The sequence below is a fragment of the Carassius auratus genome, chromosome 50 (genome assembly GCF_003368295.1).
Source record: "Carassius auratus strain Wakin chromosome 50, ASM336829v1, whole genome shotgun sequence".
NCBI classification, from domain to species: Eukaryota; Metazoa; Chordata; class Actinopteri; order Cypriniformes; family Cyprinidae; genus Carassius; species Carassius auratus.
The window spans coordinates 9,275,450-9,293,054 of NC_039292.1; the positions used below are offsets into that span (position 1 = coordinate 9,275,450).

General features: G+C 35.4%; 1 protein-coding gene across 2 annotated transcripts in view; it reads left to right on the forward strand.

Moving 5' to 3' along the window:
* Positions 1–17,605, forward strand: part of LOC113066908 (transcription initiation factor TFIID subunit 4-like) — a 44,718-nt gene that overhangs the window by 7,613 nt on the left and 19,500 nt on the right. For both annotated transcript variants that reach the window (XM_026239029.1, XM_026239028.1), the window contains exons 7-12: positions 2,370–2,445; positions 2,583–2,688; positions 3,247–3,416; positions 5,391–5,521; positions 9,668–9,793; positions 11,958–12,014. In XM_026239029.1, the coding sequence (XP_026094814.1) occupies positions 2,370–2,445; positions 2,583–2,688; positions 3,247–3,416; positions 5,391–5,521; positions 9,668–9,793; positions 11,958–12,014 (666 nt within the window). The remainder of the gene's footprint in view (positions 1–2,369; positions 2,446–2,582; positions 2,689–3,246; positions 3,417–5,390; positions 5,522–9,667; positions 9,794–11,957; positions 12,015–17,605) is intronic.

Genomic DNA, 17,605 nt, shown 5'->3' on the forward strand with positions numbered 1-17,605 from the left:
GTACGATCGGGCCAACACTATAACGAAATCTGAGCAGCTCTAAAAACTGAAAATGTTCATGTTAATATCTTTTATGCACAATATCTTACTCGGGACAGTAATAAATAAAATATAACATGCAATTAGTATGATCTCTCTTATTTTTTGAAAATCACTCATATTTTCACAGATTCTGCAAGGGGTGCCCAAACTTTCGATCCCCACTGTGTATATATATATATATATATATATATATATATATATATATATATATATATATATATATATATATATATATATATATATATATATATACACAAACACACACACACACACACGGTTTCTGTGGGGTCTTAAAAAGTCTAAAATGTAGTTGTATAAAATTTAAGGCCTTAAAAAGTCTTAAATTATACAAGAAAGACTTAATTATGATTAAGAGGTCTTAAAATTGGAGACGGAAAGACCAGAATTGCAATAAGGCTGAATGTGACAATCAAACAAAAGGTTATGATTTCGTTGAATAAACACGAGCGCTTCACATTCAAAGTTTGGTGCTGCGCTGCTTTGTGTTCTGCTCTAACCGGGGAAAGTTATATTTCTACCATACGCTCCACCTGCTGGCAGAGAATGAATGAGCATTTTCAATACAACTGTTTTGTTCAGAGTTCAGAATAATGCTAAAATTGATCAATGTTTTTACCCTTCAAACATGCAGAGCTTGAAATGTGAACTGGTGAAACGATATAAAGACAGTGCATTCTAAAAATCTAAACATAGGGGTGTGTGATTTACTAGGTTAGACCATTGACTGTATAAGGGTTAGACTAGTGTGTGCGTTCAGGCATTTAGAGTGTGTTCTTTCACTGCATGCATTAATCAGACTATTAAAATGCATTTAGAATTATTACAATTTAATATGGGGCAGAAAGTTTATATTTATATAATTTCATATAGTTAACGTCACATGAAGAGTGTCGATGTTTTTTTTTTTCTCCAAAAGCAAGGATGATTACAAATGTGATATTGAATTTATACAAGTTAAATAAACAAGTAGTTCATATTAAGGGATTATGTTTTAGACACCATATTTACTGTTTTTGCCCTTTCTTCAAAAAAAAAAAAAGAAAAGAAAAAACACAGCACAGCGTCTCTGAGCAACAGGAGGTTGTTTTGTTCCCGAATCAACCTTTTAAATGATTGGGTTCAATCGAGTGACTCTCTGATTAACAGTGATTTACTGCCGCCTACTGGCGGATTTAATTTCACATTTAAGGTATCTTTTCATTTTTTTATTTTTTATTTCAAACATTAGTTTTCAATATTTTGTTTAAAATACCAAAACATTATCCATGCTTTTATAACTGCAGGTTAAGGTATTTTATGTCCCTCTGAACTGGATTAAACAGTGTGTAAATGCATGTAAATGACACTCCTAACAGCAGTTTCTGTGTTTTCTCTGCATTGCAAAGATAAATTCTGTTGATGCTGATTTAATTTGCTTGGTAACAACTCAAATGGAAGAATCTGACTTAAGAGATGGTGCACAGTTTTAGAAAAAAAATGACTTGAAGGTAAAAATGCCCATAAAACTTGATAGAAATTATACATTTCTATTACTGCTGTTAACTGACCAGACAGAATATGAAGAATTCAGAATATCAGTCCGCTGTCCACGGTAGTCCTTATGATATCAGCACAATAACACACGCAGCAAAATATCATCTAATTATCATTATTGATAAAATCCCAGAATATTTTGGAGGTTTTTTTTTTTTTTTTTTTTTCAATATCGCACACCCCTAATTTGTTATTTATTTGATATAATTTATTGATGATAATTGTTTAAATCAATATATTAATTAATCCTTTGACTTTAAAGGCTGAAATGTCAAGTTTATAATTTTATAAAACTTTTTTTTGTATCTGAACTGTAAATTAAGCTTTTTTTACAGTAATTTTATGGTACTATAGACATTGCCATACCCCGCTCATACGGTATCAATTTTATGCATTCAGGTTTAAAAAAGGTCTAAAGTCTAAAATTTGTCTAAATTAAGTCTAAAATTTGACCTTATAAATCCTTCAGAAACCCTGTATGTGTGTGTGTGTGTGTGTGTATATGTGTATATATATAAATATATATATATATATATATATATATATATATATATATATATATATAGATAGATAGATAGATAAGTTATTTATATATTAGGACTATTTTAATGCATCTGTTTATTTGGCCATTAAGTTAGTTTTCTAAAGCTCATGTTATTAGATTAATTTTATGATCTTAGGCTTGGTAAGATACATTAGCATCTCGGAATCAAACTTCAGTAGAGAAAAATAACTCAGAATTTTCGAATCCTCTGTGGTTTTGTTCTCCTCAGGCTGTTAAGAGGCCTGGGGTTCAGGCTACTCCGACACGGATGCCGATGGTGATTACACAGACAGTCCGTGCTCAAGGTAAGTTATTGAGAGACTTAATGAGCTTAGAGTCCATTTTAAACCCACTAAAGGAAAGTTATTGAAGCTTAAGTGTTCCTTTTCTCATGCAAGACTCCAATGGACGTTCCCCAGTACAATTTCAAGTTTTATTGCAGGTGCTTTTGGGACACCCTTGCAAGTGAGGAGCCCCATGAGTGTGGCTGTTCAAGCCATGGCCAATCAGAAACAGAAGCTGAATGACCCCGGGGGTGGGACTTTCAGGTAGGGTTTCTAAAAGTCCAGTAGGAGGCAGCGTTTCTCTAGAATTGTTAGTTGTTTCATGGCATTGGGGCATTACAGAATTTGAGAATTACTGTGATGGAATGAAGTCATGTTCATGACTATTTATTAATATGGTGAAGAAAAATCAATCTTTGTTTAAAAAGATTTTAAATAAATTTGTTTTAATCTCCAGTAAGCTTTTCTTAAATTAATAAACACAGGCAGCTTCTCACTAGAAAACAATATTTGTGTTAATAAAAAATAAAATAAATGTAAAACATACATTAATTTATAGTACTGTATAAATTAAAATAATAATAATTATTATTATAAAAACTTATTTTATTTGCATATACAAAATATAACCTTGTCTAAATATATCTTATAAATTAAGTTAATTTCATATAATTTGAGTGTTTAAGTGTCTGTGTATAATGTATATGTGTGTGTGTATGTGTGTGTGTGTGTATATATATATATATATATCATAATATCATAATATAGGCTGTTCCATGCATTGTAAATCTATTCTTGTATCTCCTCCATTGGTGTATGCAGGGATGATGATGACATCAATGACGTGGCGTCCATGGCTGGTGTGAACCTAAATGAGGAGAACGCCCGTATCTTGGCCACAGGTTCAGAGCTGGTGGGCACCCAGATCCATTCCTGTAAGGACGAGGCCTTCCTTCCTGCCAGCCTGCTACACAAACGGCTCCTGGAGACTGGTACGCAATAACCCGCCGCTGCAATACTCTGATCGGCATTCTGGCAATGTGCTTGTCAGGATCAGTTTCTCCTGGCAGGTTTACAGTCATAAAGAGGTTTAAGCTGTACCGCCACTGTGTGGGCAGTTAATATTCTGTCTAATTACTGTATCAGTGTTGACTGACGTTGTTTGAGGGCGGATCTTTAAATGGGTGTGGGATTATGAATGGATTTAAACAAAAAGCTGATGAAAGCCGGCCCAATGAGACCGGAAAGATGTGTCACTCTTTTCTAAGCTTTATGATTCAGCTGCTTGATTTAAACCCCACACAGAGAGACAGCTGTATAGATGAGATGTTTGGCCATATTTAAGGATCTGGACACTAATACACTGTACTACATGATTTCTAAATCATCTAGCCAAGCAGTAGCCTACACCTGGAGAAATCAGTCACTATTAGTTGTTAATAATAATTAATAATAAATCAGTTAATGTTAGTATTACTTTTGTTGTTAATAACTATATATTTATACATGGACAAAATATCAAAGTCCCCTCTCTTTGATCTCTGCCTAAGACTAGGGCTCTTTTCTAGTGCACTTCCACTGGTCACTCACTTGCTAAGTCAGGCTAATGAATGTCCTGTGTCTGAGCTTGAGCCCTCCTCAGGCTGTGTGTGAATACTTTACAGGCCGTCTTCTGATGGCTCTCTGTTAGTTTGCTGTGTGGTGAAATGTGAGGTTGCCTCGGGCCTCTTCCCTGACAAGGTCACTTCCATGCAGTCTGAATGTCCCTGCATAAACAAACAATGCACATTTCAAGGAATCGATGCCTTCGAATCTGAATACCCGTAGATGCTACATGTAAACAAATAGGATTTTCTATATTTCACAGAAAATGTGAGCATGCTTGCCCTCATAAGTCACAGACATGCTAGAGTACTGAAGGTGACGCTGAGGTCTTCTAGATAGTCGCTAGGTGGGTCTTAGGGTATTCCAGAGCACTTACTTGCGTGACCACCACTAGCAAGCCAAGTTTGAATGCTACATTGTAAATGTGAGATATTTACAGTACTGGTTACTATATAATACTGTATAATATAATGTAATTCTATACAATATCATTACAGTTTCAGAGAACTATTTTCAATTTTAATATATATAAAAAAAAAGTATTGTAATTTATTTCTGTGATGGCGAAACTGTTACTCATTCTAATATGATTTTAGACTCAAGAAGTTTTCGTAAAGGTTTTCTTTGCTCCATGACTAAATAGGAAAAGGTGCATATCAACACAAAATAGGCTCTATAATCAAGACCAGACACCTAAATGCTATACATGCAGTCTGCAACCATACTGCACCAGCATCTCATTAATAATGATTAGTTAACCTTCACATACATCACGTGAAGAAACAGGAGTTCAGAAACTGTTGCATAGACATGAAGCAGGTTTTTGGATCCTCTCATCCCAAAAAAGTGTCCTCCATTATTGTATTTAAGCAAACTCTTTCTCCCCCCGTGCACTTGATTTAGCACACAGTGCATACCAATGAGTGCCTGCGGATATGTGCTATTACATGGAGCCCGGCTGTGGTTGTTATGCTGTCGCCGGTGGGGTGGAGTGTGTTAAAAATGTAAATCTTCCTCCGGGGGAGTTCTGTGTGTGTGTGTGTGTGTGTGTGTGTGTGTGTGTGTGTGATGATTTCAGCTTGATGGCTGGAGGAGGGAACAGGGAGGAGGAGTGTTGCGCCACCTGCTGGATATGATGTTGAGAGAGTGATGGGAAAAGAGTGAGTGAGTGTGTGGGTGTGACAGATGCAAAGTGTGGCAGTGAAGTGTTTACCAGTTAAATTAGGTCATATCATGAGGCAGGTTTGAGAAGCAAAACAATAACACTTGTCTTTTTAATTGGTTTTGTGCTCCAGGCTCAAAGAATAATTTTTTCTCTACCTTCCAGAGTGACTTTAACACCAAACTTTGTATCTTTTCAGCCAAGAAGTTCGGCGTGACAGAGATGTCAATGGAGACGGTCACTCTCATTTCTCACGCCACTCAGTCCAGGCTGCGCTCCATGCTGGAGAAAGTCTCGGCCGTTGCGCAACACCGCGCTGACGCCTGCAAAGTAAGAACCAATACCTGAGCCACTCGCTTCAGAACTTCAAAGAGAAACCACAAACTGACTATTCCTGCCAAAAATTTCTCGTTATATGTCCTTCACGCTGAAAATGTAACCATTAATGTTAACACTAACCTGTGTCTTGATCATGGATGATACACAAGAGTAGACTACACCAAGTAAGACTAGTAAGGGTAAGACCTTTGTTGTACAGCTCATTAAACTGAACTCATTTTATCTTAATAAATACTTATAATTCCTTTTATATCTCCAAGACAAAAATCAGTCAATATTATTTTCATACTGATCAATTATTTTTACATGATTAAACATTTTTTTTATTTTATTTGCTTGTTTAATCAGGATGGTCCCATTGAGATGCAATATCTCTTCTACCAGGGAGTCCTGTTCAAGATAGGCAGCAAAGGACAAAGTTACAAAGAAATATATATCACCATACATAAAATAAACATAAAACACAATTTTCTAAAAAGAGTACAAATCCTAGTCAGTTATTAAAATGTAGATTGCTCTATGTAAACAGACTTTAAAATATTTTTAAACATAGCGAGATATGGTATAGATTCCATATGTAATGCACCTTGAAGCTCATTCCATACATATGGAGCATAATAAGAAAAAGCAGACCAACCCATCTCTGTATGAAAAATCATTATCTTAAGGAAGAGTTTATCTGTTGATCTGGTATTATAAATATTTGTGCAATATGTCAACAAACTAGATATATACTGTGGTAATTTACCCAGTAAAGCTTTTAAAATAAAAAAATTAACATTAACAGTGATGTGTGCGGACACTTGTACCAGTATCAAATCATAAAGCAGCATGATAAAGTACATCCAATGTTTTCAAAAAACATTCATAGGTGCATTCATATAAATTGTATCACTATAGTCCAATACTGATAAGAAGAGCACTTTCTACTAAACATTTTTGAGCAACAAAGGAGAAACATTTTTTAAATGAAAATAAATACCTAACGTTGGTCTCAATTTCTTTAAAAAACTATCGATATGAGATCAAGCCAGGTACCAATATATTTGTAAAATGCAACCCTTTCTATCTTTGTACCATTTAAAGTTTGAATCATAAAATAATGTAATGATAATCTGGACTGTGTAAAATTCATGCATTTAGTTTTTTTTTTAGCATTTAACACTAATTTTAAGTTACCAAGAGAAGTCTGAAATAAATTAAAAACATTCTGTAGAGAGTCCATTGCCACTTTAAAGATGGAGCCAAAGTGCAGATGATAGCATTATCTGCATAAAAGTGTACATTTGCTGGCTCAACTCCTTTACCAAGTTCATTTATATAGATGGAAAATAAAATTGGTCCCAAAATTGATCCTTGAGGAACACCTGTCTTCACTATTAAAGGAGCAGAAACATAATTATCTGTGTACACACATTGAGTTTTTCCAGTCAAATAATCAGTGATCCACTTCAACACTATATCACTAAAACCTACATATTTAAAGGGTTAGTTCACCCAAAAATGAAAATTATGTCATTAATAACTCACCCTTATGTTGTTCCAAACATGTAAGACCTACTTTTATCTTCGGAACACAGTTTAAGATATTTTAGATTTAGTCCGAGAGCTCTCAGTCCCTTCATTGAAGCTGTGTGTACGGTATACTGTCCATGTCCAGAAAGGTAAGAAAAACATCATCAAAGTAGTCCATGTGACATCAGAGGGTCAGTTAGAATTTTCTGAAGCTTCGAAAATACATTTTGGTCCAAAAATAGCAAAAACGACGACTTTATTCAGCATTGTCCTCTCTTCCGTGTCTGTGTGAGAGAGAGTTCAAATCAAAGCAGTCTGGATATCCGGTTCACGAACGAATCATTCAGTTCACCAAATCGAACTGAATCGTTTTAAACTGTTCTCATCTCTAATATGCATTAATCCACAAATGACTTAAGTTGTTAACTTTTTTTAATGTGGCTGACACTCCCTCTGAGTTAAAACAAACCAATATCTCGGAGTAATTCATTTACTCAAACAGTACAGTGACTGAACTGCATCGTTTGTTTGCTTTATTTTACAGGAGCACAAATCTTCTGTTTTTATTGTGAGTGTGCACAAATGAAAGTAAACACTTTTGCGGAAAATATATATATATTTTTTAATGTCTCAGCTGTTTCGATCGCCCCGGAGCCTGCTGCACACGTATATTCTAGCGATTCAAACTTACATCGCAGTCTGTGCATTATCAAAATAAAATAGTCAACTAAACATTAAAAGGTTACACTGGTCAGTTTAAATAGACCGTAGTATACCGGTCCACTCTGCTGTTATGCCAAGGACGTTTTGCTCATATGAAGAGGATCATCTTTTCCGTCTATATGCGAATGCGTGTTAAGTACAAGCCTAGTTTACATTATAAATAATAGTTTAACATTCAAATACATTGCGAATATGGAAACATTTCGATTTGTGCCGAATGAGACATGAGCAATAACCTCCAAATAAATCTAGCCAAAGCAGCGCTCGCTCATCCTCTTCTGCACGCATGCACTGTCACGATCTAATGCGCTGTATGCCGGATTTTTAAAAATCTGACATTTTCTAGGACAGAATCCAGCAGGATCAAATTAATGTGAGCAACTGTGTTTTGGTGCAGCAGCGCCGATGTAGTTCACTTAATGTGCAGCGCAGTCACACGCGCTCCACATTTCGGATAATTTTATTTTAAATACAATAATGTCCGTTGAAAACATTGCAATTGTGCTTTAAAATACAACAACGAGCACCACAAAACCATTTAAAGAGGCGCGTTCAGCGTTCTCCGTGCGGGATTGGAAACTGTCAATAAAGTAAAATGACCTCAAAAGTATGGCGCGCTCTCTTCATTTTATCAAATGATCATAATCGCATCTATTAATTTTATAATCCTGCTACTAGAATTTTATCCAGACTAAAACCTCTTTAATTCAAGTGAGAATTCGCGTTTTGTGTGTTTGTGTGTGGCTTTTGCACATCCTGTCATACCGCTGACTGCGTGCCTGCAATAGACGCATTTTGCAGTATTATGGTTAACGATTAATCGATTAATTGATCGTTAATTTAAACGACGATCGATCATGGAAATAATCGAAGTTTGACATCCCTAGTGTACATATATATACATATATTCACACATATTCCGTGTAATCACTGGCAGTGTGAAAGTGCAAAGTCTAGCGAACCGGGAACAATTGCCGGGACACATTACCTGTGTATCCGGAATCGCAGTGTGAAAGGGGCTATACAAAAAGGTTGTGCTGCTTAATATTTGTGTGGAAACCGTAAGAGATGTCAATCAAAAAATAATTCAGAAACCAAATTGGTATTGATCATAATAGGTTGTAATAATGTAGATCACCAAACCTTCCTGTGTTTTTGCTAAGTGAATTTTTTTTTTTAATTATTTAATTATTGTATTTTAATTGAACCTAGTTTTGTTAACCTTGTTATCATAGAAGACCAAAAGTTATTCAGCTTGAGGGGAAAGAAAAAGTTCCCAAAAATGGAAATCTAGACTTTCATTTTTTGCTATGAAGAAAAAGAATGTTGTAGAGAGGATACAGTGTCATGTTGCGATTTGTCCCATTCTGATTTTGGAACAAACTGTTCAAAATGAGTAACTGGCACAGCTGTATGAAGTCAGCCTGTTGACATCAGCGAAAAAACAAGCCAAACTTGAATGGAGACAAGAAAAGTTGGCCCTGCGAGTGAGGCGAAGCCTCAGCGCAACAGAAAGTGCGTGAGAAGAGATGAGAAGAGCAGTGCCGTTCCTGCTGCTAATAGGTTATAGCCTCAGAAGTGCACAAAAATGCGTGGGCTCCTGTGTGTGTGTCTGTCTGCGCGTCGCTCAGCTTTGGTCCTCTGCTGCGCCTCACACAGCTCTTTTACCTGCAACGCTAGAACAACCATCGCAGGAAAAAGAGTTGGGGGTTGCCTCAAAGAAACACTTCGAAATGCACAATTATCCCATTAGCTCTGGGTGACCTACTAACTTCACTTTTACGAGCGAAAGAGAAAAGAGTGAAACTTTAGGCAAACTGGGGAAAAGTTATTTCATGCTTATAACAACGTAAAGGTGATGAACTTGTTGATGATGAGTCCTATTTTTTGTTTCCCCAGGATGAGGAGCTGTACGAGCAGGCATCAGATGTGCGGACCCAGCTGAAATTCTTTGAGCAGCTGGAGAAGATTGAGAAGCAGAGGAAAGATGATGAAGAACGGGAGCTGCTCATGAAAGCCGCAAAAGTAGGTTTGAGAGATGCGGGAGTGGCATCAGTGCCTTGCCAGTTTAACGCTAGCTTTTCCTGCATGTGTTGGCCCCTGTTTAAAAGAAACCGGTTGTGCTTTTAAGCCTTGGAGAGAAAAGGCAGTGTTATTAAGACATAAGATTGCACTTGGTCTCCTTCATGCTGCAGCAAATTGCAGTAATGGCAAAGCCTGAGGGATTTATCCAGTCTCAAGTTGATTTGATTATACTGTTGCCTGGACTGGAGTACATCAGGGGAAAGGGAATGAGTCTTCTGTTAGGAGCGAGAGAAGATGTTTTAAATTTGCCTTGAAGTTGCTTTCTTTCTAAGGAAGTGACACTATCTCACTCACAGTTTGTTGGGGAAAAATCATGTTATATGTAATGAACCTTTAGGCATCACTACCTTTTTGGCAACAATCAAGTGAATGCTGCTTAAAAAATTATCAAGACTACATAGCTTTAAAAAAAAAACTGCTAGACATGAGGTTTAGAAGAAACCTTCTCCCTGTTTATATATATATATATATATATATATATTTCATATATTCATTTTGAGATTTGCTAAAAAGAAAAAAAAAACATTAAAGGTTAACGTTGAGCTTTTGATGATAAAATGATAACCACATGTTAACATGAAGAACATTTGCATAATTAAATATCCGATATTGACCAATACACATTAAAACACACACACACACACACACACACACACACACACACACACACACACACACACACACACACACACACACACACACATATATATATATATATATATATATATATATATATATATATATATATATACACCAGCTGATAATAAATGTACATGTTTTGGGGGACGTCTCAATTATTTTCTGTGGGAATCAGCAGTATCACAGATACTAACAGTACAGTTTGTACTGAACTCAGAGTATTCCTTTTGGAAAGGTGTTTTTTTTTCACTACTTTAACCAATCAGATCCCATTTCTCTTGGTCTGTTCAGGGAGAGCGTATTATTCAATATTAAAATTCTGGTTTATATAAGCTGATAATTATTTTCATGGTATTGCCGATAACCGATAATTTTTTGGTTAAAATTAAAACAATTTTGTCAAAAAAAAATTGTATCAATTGTTTTGGATGCTAAAAGTATATATTCTTTGTATATTCCTTATACAAAGATTTAGTCAAAGATTACAACTGACAGTGAAATTTGATTATTAGAAATTAATAAATTAACTTTAGGGAGGCCAAACATGAATGGTTTAATATCCAAAATTGGTTGATACTGTTAAATAAAATTTATTTCTCAAGTTAAAAACTTTTTTTTAAATCATTAATATCAGCCAATACTTAATGTACACAAATTTTTGTGGGATGATAGTATTTTAATCAGAACAATAAGCCATGTTACTGGGATTTAAGTTAACCAAAACAAATTAACTCCTATATATATAGACCTGTAAGGAATGGAATTGCATATTGCATAATATTACTCCCAAATCAGTTCATAACTATTTAATTTGTGATGGTGGCACTGCATATAGATTCCAAAGCAGCAACAAACGGCTAGTAGCGACTTCCCAGCATGCATTGCTCTCTCTTGAAGTTTCACTCCTTAAGATACAGTGGGGTGTGACAATTCCCCACAGGAAAAGGACATGGCAACATGAAAGCAGAGGTAATTAGTTTACTTAAACGACAAAAGCTGATGATGACGCCAACGATGTCCCGCTCCAAACTGGCTCCCAGTGCACTGCCATCCCTATTCTAATTAATGCAGTCTGCTAATTGAGATGTCAGCCAGAAGATAATTGTTCTTATGTTTTCTGTTGCTGGTCTCATATAAAAACTGTTTGGGAATTGACTTGACCCATCTACATTTTGTTTGTCATCATGGTAGAATAACAGGCCCTGTTTGCAAACATTAATGCTTTCCTAATGTAAATGTCATTTTAAAAGATGGTATTTTTTGTTGTTATTTACTGCTAATAGTGTTGTTTCAAATTTGTATGCTGCTGATATTTTTTAATGGCAGTATGTTCATTTTTGTTCCTTTTTTTGTTACTTTTTGATTGTTTTCTGAGCGGATATTTCTGCACTAATTTTGTTCATCCGAATCTTGAATCTAATTTAAACCGGTCTATTTTAGTTCTAATGTTTCTCTTTGCTTGCAGAGTCGCTCGAGGCAGGAGGATCCCGAACAGGCTCGGCTTAAACAGAAAGCTAAAGAGGTGAGCTTTATGGAAGACTATTTAATAGTACTAATAAAAGTGCTTGACATACATTTTTCATGGTTATGTCATTGGCATGACTTTGACATCATTTAGTCTGACATTGAGAAAAATGGTCTCAAACGTTTCCTAACAAGTTTATATTACCGCATGGGGGGAGGGGGGGTCATCAATTTGCTCAGATGTCACATCACCTTGCTGCCTTCATGAGTTTAATATGGGTTAATCTTTGGCTTGTGGGGGGCATGACATGTCTGAGCACTGTGGATTTTTCATCAGGTTTAATGCTACTGAAAGCAAAATTACTTCATTTCATGAAAGGAAAAGCAGATATTAGGCGTTTCTCAATGTCAAGGATACTTCCTTGGTAGGACTGATCCTTCCAAGTCACATCCTTCATAGGCTTGGTGAGACTCCTCTTTAGCATACGGAGAACACGTAAATGGAACGGGCTAGCAAGTGCACGTAATTGCGTCATTACGTCAGTGAAAAGGTCCGTTTGAATAACGCTAATGGTATCATTAAATTACTTTGGACAGCTTAACTGGTTATTTATAAAAGAAATGTCGTTGACGCAAACAATTGTTAAATGACAGGTCCGGTTCAGTTAACCATTTGTATTTGTATAATTTACAATATGGTAGTAATTTGTACTGGCATTTAAACGTCAAACTTTACTTATATTTACTACAGTTATAACAAATGTTTGGTAACGTAAATAAAAACCGTTAACGCTCCGACTACGTTAATGTTCGACATTTTTGAATTTTTTAACTAATGTTAGATATCAAGCTGTCCGCATAGGATTGTGGGTGACTTGAGAGCGCGAAGGATACAAATATGCATCCTTTCCTGTGTATGGGATATTCTTTGAACGAAGGACTCAGTCCTTGGTTGAAATTCCGAGGATCCTCGACATTGGAACAGTCCTTCGACGGATGTCGATGACGTAGCATCCTCGAAATACTGGCTTCCGAGGATCCTTCCTTGACATTGAGAAACACCTATTGTGAGAATGGTTGCTGTTTTCCATTCAGGAAGAATAAATGGGGACTCGTGCTGTAAATCTTCAAACAGATATCAAAGCACTATCAAAAAATGATTCAAATGTGTGCTATATTCCAAGTTTTAAGAAGTCAGACAATAAAAAAAATGCCTAAAAGCTTCGGTCCACAGTGGTAAAACATTTGGCTAGAAAGAAAAAATGGTTTCAATTTGGATTAGTCGGGCAAAAAATAGTCCTCATTAGCACAATAAACAGCTTTCATGCTGTAATTTCTATTTAATGCCAAGCAAGAACTTTGGATGCAGAAATTGGCTCATTTTTAGAAAAAGAAAAAAAAACACACACACATGCCTCTGTTGTCATTTCCCCGCCTTTCTGTAAATAAGCAATTTACACACCATATGTCCCAATGTCACCATATGTCTCTGTTTGTATTGACAACCACTGTTAGATCTCATCCGTCAAAGAGGATCTTTTCTGAACCCCAGCGATCATTCAAAGCATGTTTTATTCAAATCTAGAGCCGCAGAGCCCATTGACTCTCTGTTGCTGTGGATATATTGTTTGTTTCAGCACTCTGTTGTTTTTCTTACCTGAGGGCATATCGTTATGAAGAAAGAAAGAAAGCAGCACTTCTTGAAGCTTCTTTGGTCTTGCTGCATCTACTTTTTTAGATCACAGTATAGCTAACTAGACTAGAAAGAGAAACGCTGAACAGTACAGTTCTATTTATTTACATGGTTCACCTCAAAGCAAAATGGCAGCTCCTCTTCTCTGTTGAAAGACAGTTTTAAAGCCTAGACAGCTGCCTCCTCCCTCCTGTTTTCTTACCTGACTCTTACTAAAACAAGAAGTTGGAGTGAAACATGTCAAATGGGTCTTGCACCTTTTTTCTTTTCTTTTTTTAAGGATATTTTACTAGCAGTACAGATTTTTATTTCACCCAGGCAGCACAGTAAAATTCTATATATATTTACATTTTATATTTTTGCTTATTATAAGCAATTCATGTAAATGCAAAAAAGTAAATATTTTTTTACGTTAATATTTAGAATTTTAAAATGTATATAAAGGTGTATCTATGCATATGTGTGTTTCAGGGAAAAAAAATATATTAATTTGCTTTATAATTTAAAGCGCTAAAAATTATATTTTTTGCTTTAAATTATACAGCTTTATTTAGTGTTTCAGAAATAGTATTACTTTTTATATTAAAAATTCTTCAAAAATGTATTTACAATTTATGATAAGCTTTTGGCTTCATTTTTTCAATCACTTTTATGTATAAAGCTATAATTTATTATCGGATTGTAACGTGTTAAACACTTTAACACTTTTTTTTTCCTTAGTGTTTTTTGTCAGCTTTAATTTTATATAACCATATATTTTTATAATGTTTGTTGATTCAGTCAACAAAACAAACCAATGAACATCTTCATTTTGCGCCTAAGATTTTCATAACTGCACATGTTACTTGTACATAAGATACATAATCTGTTGCTAATGGGATGTGAAAACTGTTTTTGGAGCTTGCTCTGCTGTCTGGTTTTCTTGGATTGTTACATTGGCTCATTATCTGGGGTTTGCGCCTCGTGCTTCACCTTGTTAATAAGGAGTTCTGGAAGGTGATAGATCCTCCAAACCCCCCAGAGCTCAAAACTGCCAGTCACTCACAGAAAAAATCTGCAGCTGATAATCAGCATATCAAAGACTCCAAGAATTGCGCTAGAATTAGGATCAGGAATGGTGTTTTTGTTTTCTCACGTCCTTGACTTCATCCAGCACTCCTAATTGAACCGCTACACTCGACATCAACCTGTGCGGTTATTAAGGTGTTTCTCTCAGGCGAGTCATTCTGGTGGGCCGAACTGCAGATAAGGATCAATAGAGATGGAGAGCAGCGCTGGCAGGCTCACTGGCTCTGCCTTTCTCACTCGCGCCTGACCTTTGTAAATGATTATAGACTACAAGCATTTCTTTCTAGGCCGCCTCCTGTCTCTCTGTCTCACAAATAGACAGGCAGGCAATTGAGAGAAAATGGCATTTCGACAAAACTTGTGCTTTTTGAACTCCACAACAACATCACCTGAAAGTAATATAAAAAATATACACATTTTGTGTAAAGACTTACAAAAATTAATAATATTAAGCAGCACAATATTTTCAACATTTTTTAATAATGTTTCTTGAGCAGTAAATCATTACTTTAGAATGATATCTGGAGGATCATGTGACACTGAAAATTCAAGTATTGGTGCTGAAATTCAGCTTTGCATCACAGAAATAAATAATAAAACATTACAACTAGGGATGTCAAATTTCGATTATTTCCATGATCGATCGTCGTTTAAATTAACGATCAATTAATCGATTAATCGTTAACCATAATACTGCAAAATGCGTCTATTGCAGGCACGCAGTCAGCGGTATGACAGGATGTGCAAAAGCCACACACACACACAAAACGCTTTCTCACTTGAATTAAAGAGGTTTTAGTCTGAATAAAATGCTAGTAGCAGGATTATAAAATGAATAGATGCGATTATGATCATTTGATAAAATGAAGAGAGCGCGCCATACTTTTGAGGTCATTTTACTTTGTTGACAGTTTCCAATCCCGCACGGAGAACGCTGAACGTGCCTCTTTAAATGGTTTTGTGGTGCTCGTTGTATTTTAAAGCACAATTGCAATGTTTTCAACTGACATTATTGTATAAAATTATCCGAAATGTGGAGCGCGTGTGACTGCGCTGCACATTAAGTGAACTACATCGGCGCTGCTGCACCAAAACACAGTTGCTCACATTAATTTGATCCTGCTGGATTCTGTCCTAGAAAATGTCAGATTTTTAAAAATCCGGCATACAGCGCATTAGATCGTGACAGTGCATGCGTGCAGAAGAGGATGAGCGAGCGCTGCTTTGGCTAGATTTATTTGGAGGTTATTGCTCATGTCTCATTCGGCACAAATCGAAATGTTTCCATATTCGCAATGTATTTGAATGTTAAACTATTATTTATAATGTAAACTAGGCTTGTACTTAACACGCATTCGCATATAGACGGAAAAGATGATCCTCTTCATATGAGCAAAAACGTCCTTGGAACAGCAGAGAGGACCGGTATACTACGGTCTATTTAAACTGACCAGTGTAACCTTTTAATGTTTAGTTGACATTTTATTTTGATAATGAACAGACTGCGATGTAACTTTGAATCGCTAGAATATACGTGTGCAGCAGGCTCCGGGGCGATCGAAACAGCTGAGACATTACAAAATATATATATTTTCCGCAAAAGTGTTTACTTTCATTTGTGCACACTCACAATAAAAACAGAAGATTTGTGCTCTTGTAAAATAAAGCAAACAAACAGAATGCGTTGTCATCCTTTTTTTTTTTTTTTTTGTGAACTTATGGAGCGCCCACACTTCTGTTTTAAATCCGTTAATCTTAATTAGCCTATTTAAGTCGGATATATTTCGCATAGCCTATTTAAAAAAAAAAAAAAAAAAGGTTTATTTTATTATCTTTCGCTTTTAATAACTGTTTTCGCATCTCTTACTGTGGTAAACATGGGAAGGGAAATTAAAGATTTCATGAATTAAGAATTCGTTCGATTTATTAAGATTTCATGAATTAAGAATTCGTTCGATTTATTAATTTGTTCCCTTATTTCACTTAAATCATGGGTTATTTAGGGAACACAATTAATGAAACATGGACAATTGCCACATTAATAATTCGTAGGAATGAATTAACAAGTTGTAGGAATGAATAGACTACCTGTCCTGTCACTGTGTCCCGCAGCCCTGCAAAGCGCACGATATAAAACAGTTATCTGATGAAATGATTAGTAACTACATTTCTATTGCATTTAATGTTGAAGAACTTTTATGTTGTTTCTATTTTAGTGTACTTTAAAGTTTAAATCACATTAAAAGCTTAATTTGTACATTGTGAATGAATGATGATGCTTTTATATATCGTCATGGTCACTCACAGCCGCTCGCACGTGTTGAGTGCGCATGAGCCGCACGCAGCCCAACATTGAATCGGTTAACCGACCATCGATAGCCTTAATCGATTGCATCTCTTATCGACAATTAATCGATCATCGATTAATCGTTGACATCCCTAATTACAACAGACAACAGCTTTTAAATTAAAATATATGTAATATTACTTTTCACTCTTTCTATATAGATATTTCGCAAATTTAATATAAATGTTTTTACTAAAGGCTGCTCCTAAAAGACTTAAAAAACAAAAACAAAAAATAGCTGACACCAAACTTTTGAATGGTAGTATGTATATAATTTATTCAAAAAAAAATATAAACCGTATTTGCATCATCTAATAAACTATTTTATTTATTATTATTATGATTTAATACTAATGTTTTTTTTGACACTACCAAGTTGAATCTACCTTAAACTTCCAGCATCATGAATATACCAGAAGTAAAATGAGCCTGTTTATTGATTGATTATATACTTGATGCAAGAAGGATTCAAGATTTTATATTAGTGAAATTTGATAAAAAAATAAAAAGATAATGCATTTAAAGGGTTAGTTCACCCAAA